Consider the following 17,107-nt stretch of genomic DNA (forward strand, 5'->3'; position numbering starts at 1 on the left):
AAAAATGATCTTTTTTTTTTTTTTTTTTTTTTTTTGGTTCTTTTGGATTTTTTTTTTTTATGAGGAAGCATGAAGAAGCCCAGTCCTCAGAATTCTCCTTGGATGATATTTTCTTTTCATTGTTGGATATCGTCACCGGGCTGGTTTGGTGTACCTCATCATGCCCTCAAAATAAAACTTGTAATTTTATTGATATTCATCAATCAATTACATTTATTGAATGGAAATGCAATTTTCAAGCCCTAAAAAGAAAGCGAAAAGGAAGAAATCAAAAACAAGCCCTAGAAAGCGATAAAAATTCCCGCGCGGGGAATGTAAGAAAGCAGTAAATGAGTTACTCTTGTGGGCTAGAGCCCATCTTCTCCCGAGGTCCTTCGTCAATGGCCCCTATGAAGACATCATCGAAGAGACTAGAGATTCCTTCCAATGCATTTTCGGGGTTTCGATCTCCGGGGTGTCGGATCATCCATGCCACCCCATCCATCTGGGACAATGTCGCGGGGATCAATATAGAAACCGGGAGGAGCCGAATACTTCACCGGATAGTCGAATTTTCCGCTTGGCTGCCCCGGGTATCTATTACTTCTGCTTCATCCTGCATCATTATGGGAGGACCAGGGAATGTCTCGCGAATGTTTGGGAGTATTGGGTTTTGCCTTTCTTGCCTGTGGTCAGGTGGCGGGTTTCGCCTTTCCTGTCTTCGTCCTCCAGAACTTTCCCCAACTCTTCGATGGTACCCTAATCCAGCAGCACGGGACCTCTGAGGGGCTTCAATGGGGTTTCGAATCCCCTGACCATTTCTTCCAAGGCCACTGCCAGGAATAAAACCATTCCCAACCATCATCCTTCCTACCATTAGAGTAGCATTTGAAACTTCAGGAGTTGGTGGTGGTGAGTCTCGAGAAGCATGAATAGTGGATACCAACTCAAATGAGTGGTAGCTCGATTCGAACTCAAAGTCTGGCTCTACATAGGGGATAGCTGTCTCATGATAAATTCGGTGATCTTCTTCGCCATAGACAGTGACTAGCTTCCTTTGATTACGAATTTCACAGCTTGATGTAGACTTGATGGTACCGCCCAGCAGGTATGAATCCGGGGACGACCCGGCGAAAATTAAAAGCGGTAGGGATATCCATTACACGGAAAGGAACATTGAAAACCACCGGCCCTATTTGCACATCGAGGTGAATCTCCCCAAGCACCTCCTTCTTTGTACCATCAAAAGCTCGGACGAAGTCTTTGCAGCATGTATCTGGACGGGTCCACCTTAAGGCGATGAAGAGTGGCCGGTGGACATATGTTTAGGGCGGACCCATTATCAATGAGTACTCGAGACACATGAGAAGCCTTATGCTTGACGGATACATAGAGTGCCTTGTTATGCCCCCTACCCTCAAGAGGGAATTCCTCATCGAAAAAGGCAATCATGTCCTTAAGAAGGATCGATCCCACAAAGTCTTCCAACTTGTCCGCCTCGACCGTTTCAGGTACACGAATTTCACTTAACACCTTCATTAGAGACTTTTGATGCACGGGGATGTAAGCGGGAGTTCAAGCAAAGAAATGCAGGCGGGCATCTTTCGTAATCTGTTCGACCACCTTGTACTCGCTTGCTTTGATCACGGCCGAAACTCCTTAACCTCTTCATCGGTGACGGGTTTTGCGGGTTGAGTATTAGTTTGAGAATAAGTCCGACCAGACCTTGTAACGAGGTCAACATCTAGGTCATAGGACCAAGGGACCGCCTTATTGTTGACATATTCATACGGTTGAGGCATTTCAATCATTATCTCATCGTCGATGCATCTTCAAGTGGGGGCATGTCCACGAGTGAAGGATCAACTTCCTCTTTATCAGCATTGAGCGCCGCTTGCTCCTCCTCCCAATCAATAATGATGGGGGAAATAGTGGAAACTATAGAGTTATGGTCAGCATAAACGATGATTCCGTCATCCACCATCCTGGTGACTCTTTCCTTCATCAGTGAAAGAGGAACATCCTCCTGATCTGGATAATATCCAGCTCTTACCAAGCCATTGTAAGCATCTGCCACATGTACCTTCGAGTTCTTGATTCGACCAACTTCGGGCTCTAGGATAGCATTGACCGTACCTTCATGCTCCGGTAACAGGATTTTTCTTGACGTTTGGCTGAGCGATCTGAAATGAAAAGGCCTTTGTGTCCAAGAGGTTTTGGATCTTGTGTTTCAAGGTGAAACATTCATCGATTGAATGTCCCAATTCACCGCTATGATAGTCGCACTTCTTCGTCGAGTCGTAACTACGAATGCTTTCGCGGTTAGGGCGCTTTGGTTCGCTAGTAAGCAATCCTTTCTTTCTTAGAATTGCCAACACTTGGGATGGAGATCCAGGGAGAGGAGAGAACTGCCTTCTTGCTTGGGCAAATGATTGACGGCCGGTAGCTTGCTGTTGCTTTGGATTCATCTGGATAGCCGGGGTGCGATTGGCATTTTCCTGGCTATAAGCCATATTTACGTCTACAGCAGTCTCCTTCTCTTTCTTGGCGGAGAATCTTCTACTCGATGGTTCGATAAACCATCCTTCCCTTATTCCCATCTCGATTTGTTCCCCCACGAAATAAGCTGATTGAAGCTTTCAACGTACGTGCTGGCCATCCGAATACGAAACTCGGATGGGAGAGTTTTGATAAATAACTTCATCAGCTCCTTGTCGGTAGGCTCGGGGTGATTTGAGCTGCCAGTTTCGCCATCTCACGGCATACTCTTTGAATGACTCGCTCCTCTTTTTCTCCATCCTCTCGAGATCCTCTCGGGAAGGTGCAATATCCATGTTGAACTTGTATTGTTTGAGAAATGCGTCAGCCACTTCATTCAGTGTCGAGTAGGTTCACATTCTTCATGACATACCAATTTAGTGCGGGCCCGGTCAAACTTGCATGGAATGATTGGATCATGAGAGGCTCGTTTTTGACATATTGAGCCATACGCACATGGTACATCGAAGATGAGCTTTTGGGCGGAAGTACCATCGTATTTCTCAAAATCCGGCATTTTGAATTTCTTTGGCATCTTGACTTTCTCGTACACGGACAAGTCGAACGGGAGTGAACTCTGTGACTCCTGCCGGTTGTTTCAACTTTTCTTCCATTTTAGCAAAGCGTTCATCCCGCTCCGTCTTAGGGATGTTGACAAGCTTAGCCTTTTCCACATTGATCGAGAATGGATCATCTTCCAGGTCCGGGCATGTCATCGTCAATCGTTTGAACCTTGTTTGCTTGCTTTGGGATAACCACTTCGGGAAGAGCGAGGTGCAGCTGTTGGATTTGCTGGAGGAATTGGAGTTGATCCGTCACAAGTTGTAAAGGCGAGTACTTGTTGGAGTTGAGTCTCCACAGCGGAGACACGATCACGCATTTCGGTTTGTTCAGCCATTCTCGCTCTTAATCGCGTGATGATGGGCGAACGTGACGGATCCGTTATCACCTAAAAATTAAGAAATGAACACAAATAAGTATCTCATATGAAAATACGCCGATCCATGGCAATACTCTAGAAATTTTATTTATCAATGGAGCTTTTGACAAGCCTAGAAATTTGATATGTCCTAAGTAAACGAACTAGGAAAGTAAATGACTCAAACTCCCTAAACATTAATCTAAAAATGAGAATAGCAAGATTGATTCAAGCACTTCATTTGGCTTGATCAATATACATTCGGGACACCATTCGACGCAATCGTTTGTTCTCCTCTTGAGCTTTTTCAGCAACTCTTTTGAGGCGTTTATTCTCAGCTTGATTGGTGATCTTCAACGGCGCCTCCGGTATCTTCGGAAGCAGCTTCTCGGGAATCTTGTGTTGTTGGATGTACTTAATCGAGGCATAGTACTTCCTTTACTGTGCCTTTCAACTCCTCCTCGGGCCATTTGAGCTTTCGCGGATGGCACATGTCCCACATTGATTTGATAGTGAGAATGGAATCTTCATGGCCTCGGCTTCCATCGACAAAACTGACTTGGAGTGGCTCTACTTGTAACGCCGGGGAAGCTCTTGCACGACTTGATATTGACGAGTCACCCTAGTCGGATAGTACTCCAATGCTCCGGTGAATCCCAATAGAGGGATTGGGCCAACTCCTCCACACAAGAGTCTCGCTACCCGAACTTGGAACCATTTAGCATGCCATAGGAAACCCTTGGAAGTTGGTTTTTTCATGAAAGCTAGCCACCTAGAATAATGATAATCCGGTGCATGTTTTTGGTTGTTCTCAAATCTCATAATAGGGTGGTTGGAATTACTAACATCATGTATAGTCATTAGACCACCAAACCCTTTTATATGTGAAAGAAACCAAATTTGTAAAAGTTCGGAGAGGAATGGAGAGTCTTATCGCCACCTCTTTTGAAATGAGTGAGGGAAAGGAAAGTTTCAGTTAGAATAGTGTTTACAAAATTCTTTCCTTCCAACACTTGTTTAACTAATTGAGCGATCAAAGGGTTAATAGCATTCTTGCAGTAAGGGAAAACTATAAACCCAAAGAAAGCCAAAAGGAAAACCCTTCGCATTTGAGATGAAGTGCCTTTCTCAAAACATTGTTTCAGAAAAGATAAAGGACATGCATTGCGGTTAGCCTTTAAAACCTTTCTTAAATCGTCTTCCTTAATTCTCAGAAAATCAGATAAGGTCATAACAGGATCTATTCCGATAGGTGGACTAATCAATTCAGCTTTCAAGGATTTTCCTATGGCAATGCTATACTCTTCCAAGGTGGGAGTGAGCTCATGCTTACCGCCGAAGATAAAAGTAGAAGTCTCGGGGCACCAACGGTGGGCGAGTGCTTGGACGAGGCCGACATGGATGTTGATACGCAGCAGCGGAAGTAGTCGACCAATATGTGACTCGGCCATCTTGATCTAACTTGTCCCACCAAATGCTAAGCTCTTCCCTTGGAGGGAAAATAATTCGAATGTCCGGTGTCCCCATTGTATATTGATCAAGACTCGGGACAATCCTAATGCCATGGACCGACAAAATAATGCGATAAAGTAAGTAAATTGCAAAGGCCAAAAATTTAGAGAACTTACTTTACCAATGATGGGCAATCACATAGACATGCGCATGTTAAGTGGCTCGATTTCTACACTATAAGGCTTATCAAAGTGAAGCCACAAGGATGATCGGACTAGCCACGAGCTTGTGGACTATGTCGGGTCCTCATGACTCCGGCTTGATCAAAGAGCCGACCCGGGTCGCGAGCATGCGGACCGAGGTGGGTACTCTTGACACCATGAAAGAAACTTCGGGATTGAGATGGGCGGCTCGTACCGCGATCATGCGGTCGGAGTGGCAAACATCTCAATACCATCCTAGATGATCCTAATGCGGCCCCGGAGTCCGGCGGCGGGTTGTGTGTGCAATAGTGTAGTGCTAGATGCAAGGCATGCACAACATTTTATATCAAGCAACACTTCATATATGAAAATAAACCATACATTCCTACACCTCCCTACAAAACAAAGGTTAGCAAACACTTCCCCTTATACCTCCCATCCTGCAAAAACATTTAACACCTTAAATGTTAGGGACGTACCAGGGATCCTCGCTGCCAAACAAAAACATTTTTTTCAAAAAGAAAATTGGCCTAAGTCCACTAAAAGTTTTAACTCAAGTCCCCAGCGGAGTCGCCAAGCTGTCGCGACCCAATTTTTTTCGGGGTGGTGAACCACCTAAGGGTTTGGCTAATGGATTGTTAAGCCTAGACTTAACTCGGGCTCTCCCAAGCCCATACCAATTCGCGACTTAGATTCAAGTTCTTAACATGCAATTGATTTTCAATTAGGAGTCGCCACTAATCTATTTTTGGTGGGTCGATTAGAAACCCAAGTAAAATAATGGGAGAATTATTTTACTCCTACGAACCAGAGACTATGGGTACGGGGACTTGGTTACGCTAAAATTCTCTAACGCCCTTTCGGTACCTTTCTTTTTATTTTAATAAATGTTTGGCAAGCAGTTTGGATTGATTTTAAATCTATTTTCCTAACATGTGAGGTGACCATGCAGGTGCACAAACCACCAATTTAACACTCAAGAAAGCAAATGAATAAATTGCAGGACTTACCTCAAAGCAACGAAAGCATCTCGCAATGTTAAATTAAAATCCACATCAACAACCCTAGATATGGTTTCTAATTAACACACAATTTTTATTTTGTTTTCACTTTTTAATGAAAATCATGCAATATGCAATGCAATATTAACTAAATGACCTAATTCTAATAACATGTAATTTGAATGGCCTAGCAAAAATAATAAATGTCATGCATCTCAATGAATTCTAACCCTAATGACGTGCATATGACAATTTTTCTTTTCCTAAAAGAATACATTTTTATCCTAAAAAATAAAGACAAATCAACCTATGGCATTTTTTATGTTTTTTTTTTATGAAATTCGAAATTAGGTGAAATATGAAAATTACCTAATTAGATTAAGATCCTATTTAATTTATATTAAGAATTAGGTTGAGCCACATCCTAATTTAAACTAAAATATTATCTTAACCTAGATAATCCTAAAATGCAATCCATTTAATAAAATACCTAAACCTATAGTAAATTAAGAAATTATCTAAATTAACTTAAGTGCAATTTCTATCCTAATATGCAATGACGTGCAAAATGTACCCTAATTCTACATGAATTATGCATGATGATTTTTTTATGTTTTTCCTTTTTCCTTTTTTTTTTAAATTTCAAAATTAATAATTGCCAAATAATTAAACATGCAATCCAAATTAAAAGAACTAGCAACCTAAATGAATTGATTTGATTTTTTTATTTTTTTAAAATTCGAAATAAAATACCTATTGTGAACATGCAAACCCTAAAGCTACATTTTCTATTTTTTTTAAGAAAATTAATTTAAGCAACACCACATCAAATCAAGCCATATTGATACACAAATTGACGAACCATATCTCGAGCATGAGATCGGGTTGGCCAATTTCACATAAATCACGAATCGGATCTCGAGCGGGAGATCGGATTGGCAATTTTTAAGTGATTGCGAGTCGGATTTCGAGCTTGAAAATCGGACTGAGAATCACTAATTTCAGGCAATTTCATGTCATGGAATTTCAATTTCAGATTAAGGAATAATTACACTAAAAAGATAAAATAAAATAGCAAAAATAATTAAAAAAATAAAATAAAGAAAATACCTAAATTTTCTTTCACTTCTCTTTTCTTTTCCTTTTTCCTGAAAAAGAAAAAGAAAAAGAATAAAATAAAATAAAGCTGGTGGGTCCGGCGAGGGAAGCCTCCGGCTAGGGTTCCGGCGAGGGCGTGACGGCGCGCGGCACCAGGGGCTTCGGCGCGGGTCGTCGGGACAGCTCGCGGTCGTCGGGCGGAAGAGGACCGCGGGCCTGGCCGGGTGCGGGCGTCGCGGCGGCACGGCGGTGTCGGGACAGGAGCACCGGAGCTTCGGACTGCGGGTGGAGAGATCCGGACGTGCGGATCGCGGATCTGCCGCGGCGAGGTGGGACGAACGACGGCTGCTTCGGGTCTCGCGGGCGGGGGCGGCGGGACTCCGTGCTGCAGGTCGGTGGCAAGGCGCTGCTCACGGGGCGACGGACGCGGTGGAGCGGATCGGTGGTGGTGCGGCCGCGGCGGAGATGCGGAGGTAGCCGGTGGAGGCGGTGCCGGCGCGGTCGGCAACGTTGGCACGCGGCGCCGGCGCGGGCGGGCAACCCGGCGAGGAAGATGAACAGTGGCGTCCCCTTTTCTTTTTTTTTTTTTTTTTTCTCTCACGTCACTCCTTGTCTCGTACTCTCTCTCTACTGTTTCCCTTCTGCAGACATGACTTTTCTTTTCTTTTTTTCTGACTTTTTTTCTCTTCAAGACAAACCAAAGACAAACGGAAGAAAGCAATTTTTCTTGATTTTTCTTTCGAATCCCCGCTCACGGACCCCAAGAACTCCTCACGTAATTGCTCTTCAAAAATTTCGAAAATCCCCCCTTTGTCCGTACGTGTGCAACGCCTTTTATAGGGAAAATTTTAGATCTTTGAAGCAAATTTTATTTCCAATTTCACTCGTGCATAATTTTCTGAATATATCATTTGCACTACATGTGATATTCTCTTTTGTATTTTTCACATATTCTATCCAAAAAAATTCCCTTTTTGCACGAAATACACCTCGCAGTGTATATTACCCAAATATGTGAAAAATCCTAATGCAATATAACACAAAATAAAATTTCCCTAAACTATATGCCATGTGATTTTTTTATTTTATAGCAAAAATTAACCCTAAAAATTTAGGTGTCAACACGATGTCAGAAATGGTTGACAATCAGAATATAGCTTTGGCTTTGTGTGATTGGTTACAAATGTTTATATCCAGACGAATCTCTTCTTCTTTTTTTTTCAATAGCCCCCAAAAATCGAGAGACATATATCAGAGATTGACCGGCTGAGACATAGATTTGAGGAAGATACACACTCGACTGAGAAGAAGAGACATATACGTAGTCGAAGAAATTTCTTGTTTCGGTGACCTCAAGCTTCCGGCCGGTCAATCTCTAATATACACTCGATATTTGGGGGCTATTGAAAAAAAAAATTGGTCTGGGATATAAACAGTCACGAACCAATCACACAAAGCCAAAGCTATAGTCTGATTGTCAACCATTTCTGACATTGCCATCCCCACCGTCGCCAATCGAAGCTCTACTTTCCTAGCCAGGTAATTTTCTCTCATTCATACCCTGTTTTGCCCTGTTTTTGTTGATAATCCGAATTCCGAGCTTAATTGGTAGACCTGTGAGTAAACAAAGCAAACCGAGATTATCTTTCATGATAAATCATGTCAAGTAAGATATCAATACGCCATGTTTAGGCTGAAAGTTGCACTAAATCCCAATCGGAAGCCTACATTCTAAACTATACGTCACATGTTCGACTATTTGCTGGAAAGAAGTGATAAACCGGGTTCATCTAATTGATGTTTAGAGTTAGGTTCACTTATTGTTGAGCCACGTCTGACACCGAGTTTTCCTTCATTTTATGTTCGGATTTTCAGCGCCGTTTTGTCCATGAGGCAGAAGCATTAATCTTTTTCTCTTTTCTTTTTCCCTGCGTGGTCTACAGATGAGGATTCATTATGTCAGCTCCTCATTCCCCTCTTTTTGTTATGTATGTGCGTAATTTACATTTGCGCTGGCTATTGATTGAGAAATGTCGTCTGATGACAAGTGGCGGTCGGCAATGATTCTCGATGGCCGGAATCAATGATCGGAACAATTGCCCGGTGGTCCATAGTGATTGGTGGCCAGAGAAATGTTGACGGTTGGAAGTTGTGGCTGGTAGCAGTGGAGAGGGAAGAAAACCAGCAAATTGAGACTCTTAAGGATTGCAATATTTTGATTTAAGATTGCAAGTTGTTATTGAAGACCATCTCATCAAGACATTTAGACTTCTAATATAGACTCTGGAAGTAGCAAATACTAGCATAAATGCACATCTTGTTTGCCTTTTCTCACATGATATGCTTAATCCCATGTCGTATCATATATCGACAGTACAAATGTATTCATGGGCAGAGCATTCCTTGTGAATTTATAAAGCCATACAGTCAAGAAAACCAACAAATTGCGACTCTCAAGGACTCGGACACATTGTGGCAGGTGACCATTAGGACCATCAACGCTACGATGTAGCGAACTTTTGTGTTGGTTGGTTCGAGGTTGTTGACGAAACTTGTCTTGAGTGAAGGGGTTGTCTGCATGTTTGAGCTCAATGATAGGGATGATGTTTAGGCTGAACTAGGATGAAACATTGGAAGTCACTTTAGGCCATATACTAGTTGAAAGCAATTTGTGCCACCATTCTGTTGTGATGAAACCGGATAAAAGTGCATTTGTATTTGTAATTGTGCCCTTTTCTGAGCTAGTTACGATCTTAGCATTTCTAGGCCTGGCCACTCCCATACAATGGATGTTTGTGATTAAGAGTCCTGCACACATTTTCTATTTTAGGCATCTCTCTTGAGCTTGTCATGCTTTCAAATTGCCTTTTTTGGAAAGGATCTCTGGTTCAGCACTCACCTTGGTTCCAGGTTACTGAACCTGGTTTTGTATTACAAAAGAATGTCAAAAGTGACGTGTTCTAGCTCTAGAAGGGATGGGGAAATTTATGCAGCATTCCATCACTCATGGTCACTTGATAGTTTTCAAATATGGGAAAGACTCACTCTATACTCATGTAAATATATTTGATAAAAGTGCTTATATAGATACATTATCCCTCAAGCAGTGATGAAATTTAAAATCCAGAGAGTAAATTCCATCTTCATCTTGCCCTATAGTCCATTGTTTTCCCAAATTGATTTGGTTATTCATTGGGATCACATGAGATGTTATTTTGCTTTAAGTGTTAATGGCTAAATGTGTAAATTTATGTTTTTAAAATTTCATTTTTTTAGTTCATGGATTCATAAGATTACCAATTCTAAAATAAAAGATTGTATTTTTCTCTTATACTAATTAGGTGTAAAGAAAATCACTATTATTCATAGACTAAGAGGATGTGGTGGAGAGGATCAGTGTTTAGCAACTCTTGAAGTGTTACCATTAGAGTTCAAAATAGTGTGCAATATCATAGAGTCTATGAGCACTGTGCTGTGACATTTTGACTACAGATTGCAAGTTGGGGTTGAACGCTTCTTTTACCTAGTGAAGACTGTTGAATGAAACTCCTGAAACCAGTAGATATAAGCATGTATTTACATTTTGTTTGCCTTTTCTCTTTATTGTTTGTTTGTATTCATTCTTTTCCTCATCATATGCTGGTTAGCAAAAATCAACATGGGCAAGAGTGTTCCTTTTGAATTCATAAAGAGATACAATCAGAAAAACCAGCAAATTGTGACTTAGGTATCTAGACAATTCATGGCCGGTATCCAGCAAACATCTCTGGTGGTTGGCCCACGTTTATGAGAGAAGCTTGTCTGAACGAAGGTGTTGCCGCGTGTTTGAGCTCATTGATAGGGACAATTTTATGGTCAAAGTCTCCATCTAGATACTGCTAGTATGAACCTCACTTAGGTGATTAATATGAGCATCAGAAGCGTCATTTGAGGCCATATATTACTAAAGCAATTCATGTCTCCTTTAATCAACTCAGATGAATCAATTGAAGGTGCACTTACTTTTTGGATTTGCGTCTCCTTTCTAACCTAGTTACAGTCTTATCAGAATTCCTCTTTTCTTTAGTGCAGGTTAGGAAAAATAGTCTAATTGTCCAAGAGCCCTCTTGAGCAGCTTTTTAATGGTTCCACGTGCCCGAGGCCTCTCACTGCCCTTGATAAGCTTAGAGAATTCAAATCGGAGGTATCCCTTATTCCAAACGGTGACTAACTTGGTACTTTCTCTGGCTGCCTAGGCTAGGGAAGAAGAGGCGACACAAAATGTCCAGCTTAAGTACTACAACGGGCCTAGGCTTGGGATTACTGAGCTCGCTACAACAGCACAACAACACCAGTTGGATATTGCTCCCCTGCAACAACTGGCTCACGAGAGCTATTGCAAGCAGGTTCAAACTTATGATTGGAAATGAAGAAAATGTGGTTCGACTCTAGGCCTTTAAAATTAGTCCAACAACCTCAGTGGTATGAAAAGAAGAAAAGAAGACTTCCTTTTTTTCAGGGAAGAGAATATTACTTGCTTGATTTGTATATGTATCCATCTAGGACCCCTAGTGCAGCTTTTCATGTTTGTTCGATGCATATTGCAGTGTAAGATTGGTGACTCGGATATTCACCAGATTCATGCATGTCTCTATATTGATTGCATGTGCTTATTTAGTCTAAGAGCACATGATTGTGGTATTTTGTTTTCAGATTGCAAGTTGTGATTAAAAACTTTCTCATGAAGCCATTTAGACTGCTAATATAGACTGGGAACTAGCAAATACTAGCATAAATGTACATCTCGTTTGCCTTCTCTTTAGTTTGTGCTTGCATTCCTATGTCTTATCACATATCAGCAGGTCAATTGTCTTCAAGGACAGAGCGTTCCTTGTGAATTCATAAAAACATACAGTCAAGAAAACCAACAAGATTCTGAAGACCTCGTGGACCTTGAAGATTCAGAGGGTTCTCGCCAGAAACTAAGGGCTAAATTTGCATTTACCTTCTTATCAGCCTTCCAAGATGTTGAATTCCTTTTCAATTTGTGAGTTTCGTAGTACTTAAATAGCACGCTCACTGATGCGACTTTTCAATTAAGTATGCTTGGAACCAAAAAGGACTAAGCTTCGAACATCAAAGAGTAATAGAAATTCTGAATTGCTCCCCAAGATAATTTGGAGGTGTGACTTATCCTTGTATACGTTATGGACGTGCAGATGACATGATTCTCCTAGTCACTTTTCAAATTCTTAAAGACTTCGATAGATAAGCTTTTGGTACGTTGGTTGATGGCATTGACATGGGTGGCTTGATATGAAGAGCGTGTAAAATTCGGTTTCCACGTTTACACATTGATTCGCAAATCATTTTGTAGTGACAAGAAAAAATTCACGTGTGCCCATGAGAATCCCCTTCTCCTTACTGCATGTGAGACCAAATAGCCTAGATGTAAAGTGAGCCCTTCTGGGCCGGTTTTCGTTATTGTACTCATCAGAGGCCTCTCACTGCCCTAGAAAAAGCTAGAGAATTTGAATTGGAGTGTCCATTTTTCAAAATGGTGATTTGGCAATATCTTGTTATGAAAGGAAAAAAAGATGTCTTGCCTTTTCGGATGCTATAAGAAAATTAAATTCATATGTGATATTTTGCTAGGGTGGTTCCCAAATTTATCCTATGTAACATTTCCTTAAGAGACCAAAAAGATAAAATGCTAAAATTCCCTTTCTAATTTAGTTATCTTCCCACATTCCACATTTTTAGCTTGCGGTTATTTTTCTTTTGTATGCTTTATTTTTCTGGTTCCTCCTAAGGTCTGTGTGTAGAAAGGGCTCTGAATTTGATTTTGCTCATCACTGTGGTTGTGGGTGTAAATTTTCTTTTAGAGAAATTGTACCCTTTGATGCAAAATTATGCACTAACTTGCAAACAAAATCAATGCGATAATCTATCTCTATGTAATTATATAGTAGTCCCTTTCTTTAGGGCTGCCTCTAAAATTCACATGGTACACTAGATTGCTAGAAATGACTTTTGCTTATCTCAAGAATTGGATTTTATAAAGTCTCCCTAAAAAATGTGGTCATCTGGGCTCCATCTAAGCTAATATTATGCATTGTTGACTAGATCGCTTATTGGGGTAATTAAAGAATCATTCTTAATCCTATTATAAGTCATATGAGTTAGAAGTCATTTAATTGAATCAATGTAGCTCTAAACCTTTGAAGGGAGACACAATCAAGTCATCACCATCAAGTCTCACTTGATTTATCGAATGCGACAATTCAATTATCGCCTCATGTAAATAGGAGATGTGAAGTGGCCTATTTTTCAACAAAATGATGCCATTTTTCTTTGATTTCTTTTTTTTCACATAATTACATTGTGGACTTGAGCTAGTAATGCAAACGGGTTGAACACAAACACACAAAGAGTTGGGTTTTGATATTTTAAAATTATCTCTGCCTATCTAAATAATTTTAGGTGACTCCTGTGTAACCTGGCATACAAAAACTAAGTAGAAAAATGAGGTTAGGAGACATACTGCCTCCTCTGGACAGATCTACGTTTGCACGTGGGTGTGGCCTGTCCTTGTCCGTTTGTTCCCTTGCATTAATTGCATTTTCTTATATTGATGATGACAGACCATATAAAGTACTTACTGCATGGGCAATGACTTAAGTCAGAATCATCCAGGTGGTTACCATCTGTTTTGATTTTTTTAACCCACTTGATGAAATGTAAATTTTAAGATGCAAAGAAATCAAGCAAAGGGCCTATTAATCAATGCCTGTGAGTAAGCGGTGGAGGATCGGACATTATCGGTAATGATCGGTCAACTAACGGAATAATAAAATCCGGAAAATCATCCGTTTTTGTTGCTCGGTTGTTTACAAGTCTACCATTCTAATCCGGTCTTTTCGCTCTTTCTTCCCCTCCGCACAACCATTCTTCCTCCTCTTTCCTTCTTCAGTATCTGCTTCTCTTTTTCATCGTTCTCTCTCTCTCTCTCTCTCTCTCTGTTTTCTTGCTCTTTGTTTCTCGGGAGGAAGTCAAAGAAAATGTCGATCAATTCTGTTGTTTCTACTGCACGGGATGTCCAAAATCTTCAGGAGGAAGTCAGGAAACTGGCGTTCGAGGCTCATAGGATCCACAATGCCGCGGAAAAGGCCAAAAACAGTCTTGAAAATGTCTACAGTGAGGTATCGGAGTGGCAAGCAAATGCAGAAAAGGCCTTGCAGGAGGCGCAAGAGCTGTTGGCCGACTTCGAAGAGACGAGCAAGACTTGCTGCTATGGGACTCTTCCTGACCCCAATTGTCGCTATCGGCTCAGCAGGAAAGCCAATGACAAGATTAAGGACATTCTGTTGGAACTATGTTGGAACGCCAAGCGGCTCTAGATTCAGGGGTTACCGCTATAGCCGAACACGAGGGAATGATCATTTATACCAATACTGACAAGATCATTTTATTGGGCAATGGAGATACTTTAAGCATTCCATAGATCAAATTATTTCGTGTAAGATTATAAACTGACTTATTGTACTCCTAAATATGAAACCAAAGATACTGATATCTTGGCAGCATTCCGAATAACTCCTCAACCTGGAGTTCCTCCTGAGGAAGCAGGGCTGTGGTAGCTGCTAAATCTTCTACTGGTACATGGGTTCAAATCAATACGTTCTAAGAAGAAATATTGAAATATCAATCTCATCGATCTCATAAGTATCATACCAAATCCCATCCATCGAATCAATTTTTCGAAAAAGACAAGACATCTAAGTCATACAAGTAAAGAGATCTATTCATTGATAAGGCAGTGAATTAAAGGACATCATCTTCGGTGATCCTGCTCCAAGGAATGTCGCTGCTGCTTCGACTCCGGCCGGGAGAGAAAGAAGAGATGTCGCCAGGTTGACCACTGCGATGGCCTCCACTTCTTCTGCCTCATGGTCATATAAGCTTAGGAATGATGGCGTCTTTGAATCCAGAGATTCAATCGTATGGGAGATCTTGGATGCTCTTGCCGATGGTAGCAATAGTGTGGTCGGGGTTCACGGGATGGGTGGGGTTGGCAAGTCCACCCTTTTGGTGGATGCCGAAAGGAGAATAAGGGAAAGAGAAGTTGTTTGATCTGATCGGTAAGGCCGACGTTTCTGAAAATCCAGACATCAAAAGGATTCGAGGAGAGATTGCGTGCGCGTTGGGTCTTAGTGATGTAGAAAAAAAGGAGTATGTTAGTGTGTGAGCGAAGCTTCTGCCCAAGAGGTTGGAAGATGAGGAGAGTAAGAAAAAGAAGGCCCTCATAATACTCGACAACCTGTGGAAGGGGCTCGACTTGAAATCAGTCGGCATTTCTTGTGGACATGACAACGAAGTCATAGGATGCAAGCTGCTTTTGACGTCCAGAGATCAAGATTCCTTGCGAAGTGAAATGGGCTGCTACAAGGACTTCCCCCTCGATGGCCTACAGGAGGAAGAGGCAAAAAGATTGTCCGAGAGGTTGGTCGAAGACAAAGTTCATAACGACCAGAAACCCTTCGTGGATGAAGCACTCCACAAATGTTCAGGTTTGCCTTTTCTAATTGTCACATTGGCAAGACTTTTTAAAGATGATGGTTTATTTGAATGGAAGGATGCTTTGAAACAATTCGAGATGTCTAAAAATAATGGAATCAGTGAGGTGATGAATATAATTTTGCAATTGAGCTATGATCATTTAATAGAAGAGGAGGGAAAGTCATTATTACAACTCTGTGTTGTTTATGGCGCCTCTGAGCCCTCTCTTGAAAACTTGGTGAAGTATGGTGTGGGTTTGGGTTTATTTGGAGAAGCTAGTAGCATGGAAGAAGCTAGATATAGGCTGAGCTCCCTAATCCATACACTTCAAGCCTCCTCCCTTTTGTTAGAGAATGGAAAAGATGATGGTTTCAAGATACATGACTTGGTTCGTGAGTTTGTTGCCACGGTCGCATCAAGAGATAACCCTTTTCTCATGTTGAAAGATAAAAATAAGTCGGTAATAGAGTTGCTGAAGGACAAGCTCAAAAGGTGTAGGGCGATATGGTTTCCTTATGTTGGCATGAAGGAGTTTCGCAAAGAATTAGATTGCCCTGAATTGTGCATCTTTTTGCTTTTCACCAACAATGAATCTTTTAAGGTCCCAGATTCATATTTCAACTCTATGCAGAAACTCATGATCTTAAATCTTACTAGAATACATCTAACTCATTTGTTTTCATCGTTTCAGTTCTTGAAGAGCTTATACACTCTCTAGTTGCTTTTTAGAGGATGTAGCCATTCTTGGTGAGCTAAAAGAGCTGCAAATTCTCAGCTTTGTGAAGTCCAAAGTTCAACAATTGCCAAAAGAAATAGGGCAATTGGTAGAGCTGAGATTGTTGGACTTGAGCAATTGTTCACAACTTTAGATAATTGAACCAGGTGTGCTTGGAAACTTAATCAAATTGGAGGGGTTGTATATGGAGAATAGCTTTGATTAATGGAATGTTGTTGGGAAAACTCCACCAACTAATGATGGTCTTATTGAGTTGAATAGCATGAAGAATCTCTACACTCTACATGTATCCATTCCTGACCCAAGTGTGCTTCCAGAGGATCTATACATCAAGAAATTAACCAAGTATGGAATTCGAATAGGTCTAGTGCAATGATGGTCTAGCCGCAAAGGATTGAAGACGCTGGACCTCAAGTTGAATTCAATGACCGATATTCTTCAAAAAGGATATATAAAAACTACTTGAGACAGAACTGACAATCTACTTTTGGATGGATTGAACGGGATAGAACAAAGCATTTGCGAGTTATCCCCATAAGGTTTTCCAAAATTAAAGCATCTACACATCAAGAATAGTCCCTCCGTCCGGAACATCCTTGAACAACCTTCCCTTTCGGCTTTTAAGATATTGGAGTCATTACAT

At 41.2% G+C, this 17,107-nt stretch overlaps 1 protein-coding gene across 1 annotated transcript; it reads left to right on the forward strand.

The window, feature by feature from the left end:
- The first annotated feature begins 15,095 nt into the window (after positions 1–15,095).
- Positions 15,096–16,446, forward strand: LOC120295780 (disease resistance protein UNI-like). Its single transcript, XM_039317345.1, has 2 exons — positions 15,096–15,296; positions 15,424–16,446. The coding sequence occupies exons 1-2, from the start codon at positions 15,096–15,098 to the stop codon at positions 16,444–16,446; spliced, it is 1,224 nt and encodes a 407-aa protein (XP_039173279.1).
- Positions 16,447–17,107: the final 661 nt, after the last annotated feature.

The sequence above is a fragment of the Eucalyptus grandis genome, chromosome 7 (assembly GCF_016545825.1).
Source record: "Eucalyptus grandis isolate ANBG69807.140 chromosome 7, ASM1654582v1, whole genome shotgun sequence".
Taxonomy (NCBI): Eukaryota; Viridiplantae; Streptophyta; class Magnoliopsida; order Myrtales; family Myrtaceae; genus Eucalyptus; species Eucalyptus grandis.

Coding starts and splice junctions, on each gene's coding strand:
- LOC120295780 (XM_039317345.1), top strand. CDS start 15,096: ATGGCCTCCACTTCTTCTGCCTCATGGTCATATAAGCTTAGGAATGAT. Junction 15,297..15,423: donor GAATAAGGGAAAGAGAAGTT/GTTTGATCTGAT, acceptor GTGTGAGCGAAG/CTTCTGCCCAAGAGGTTGGA.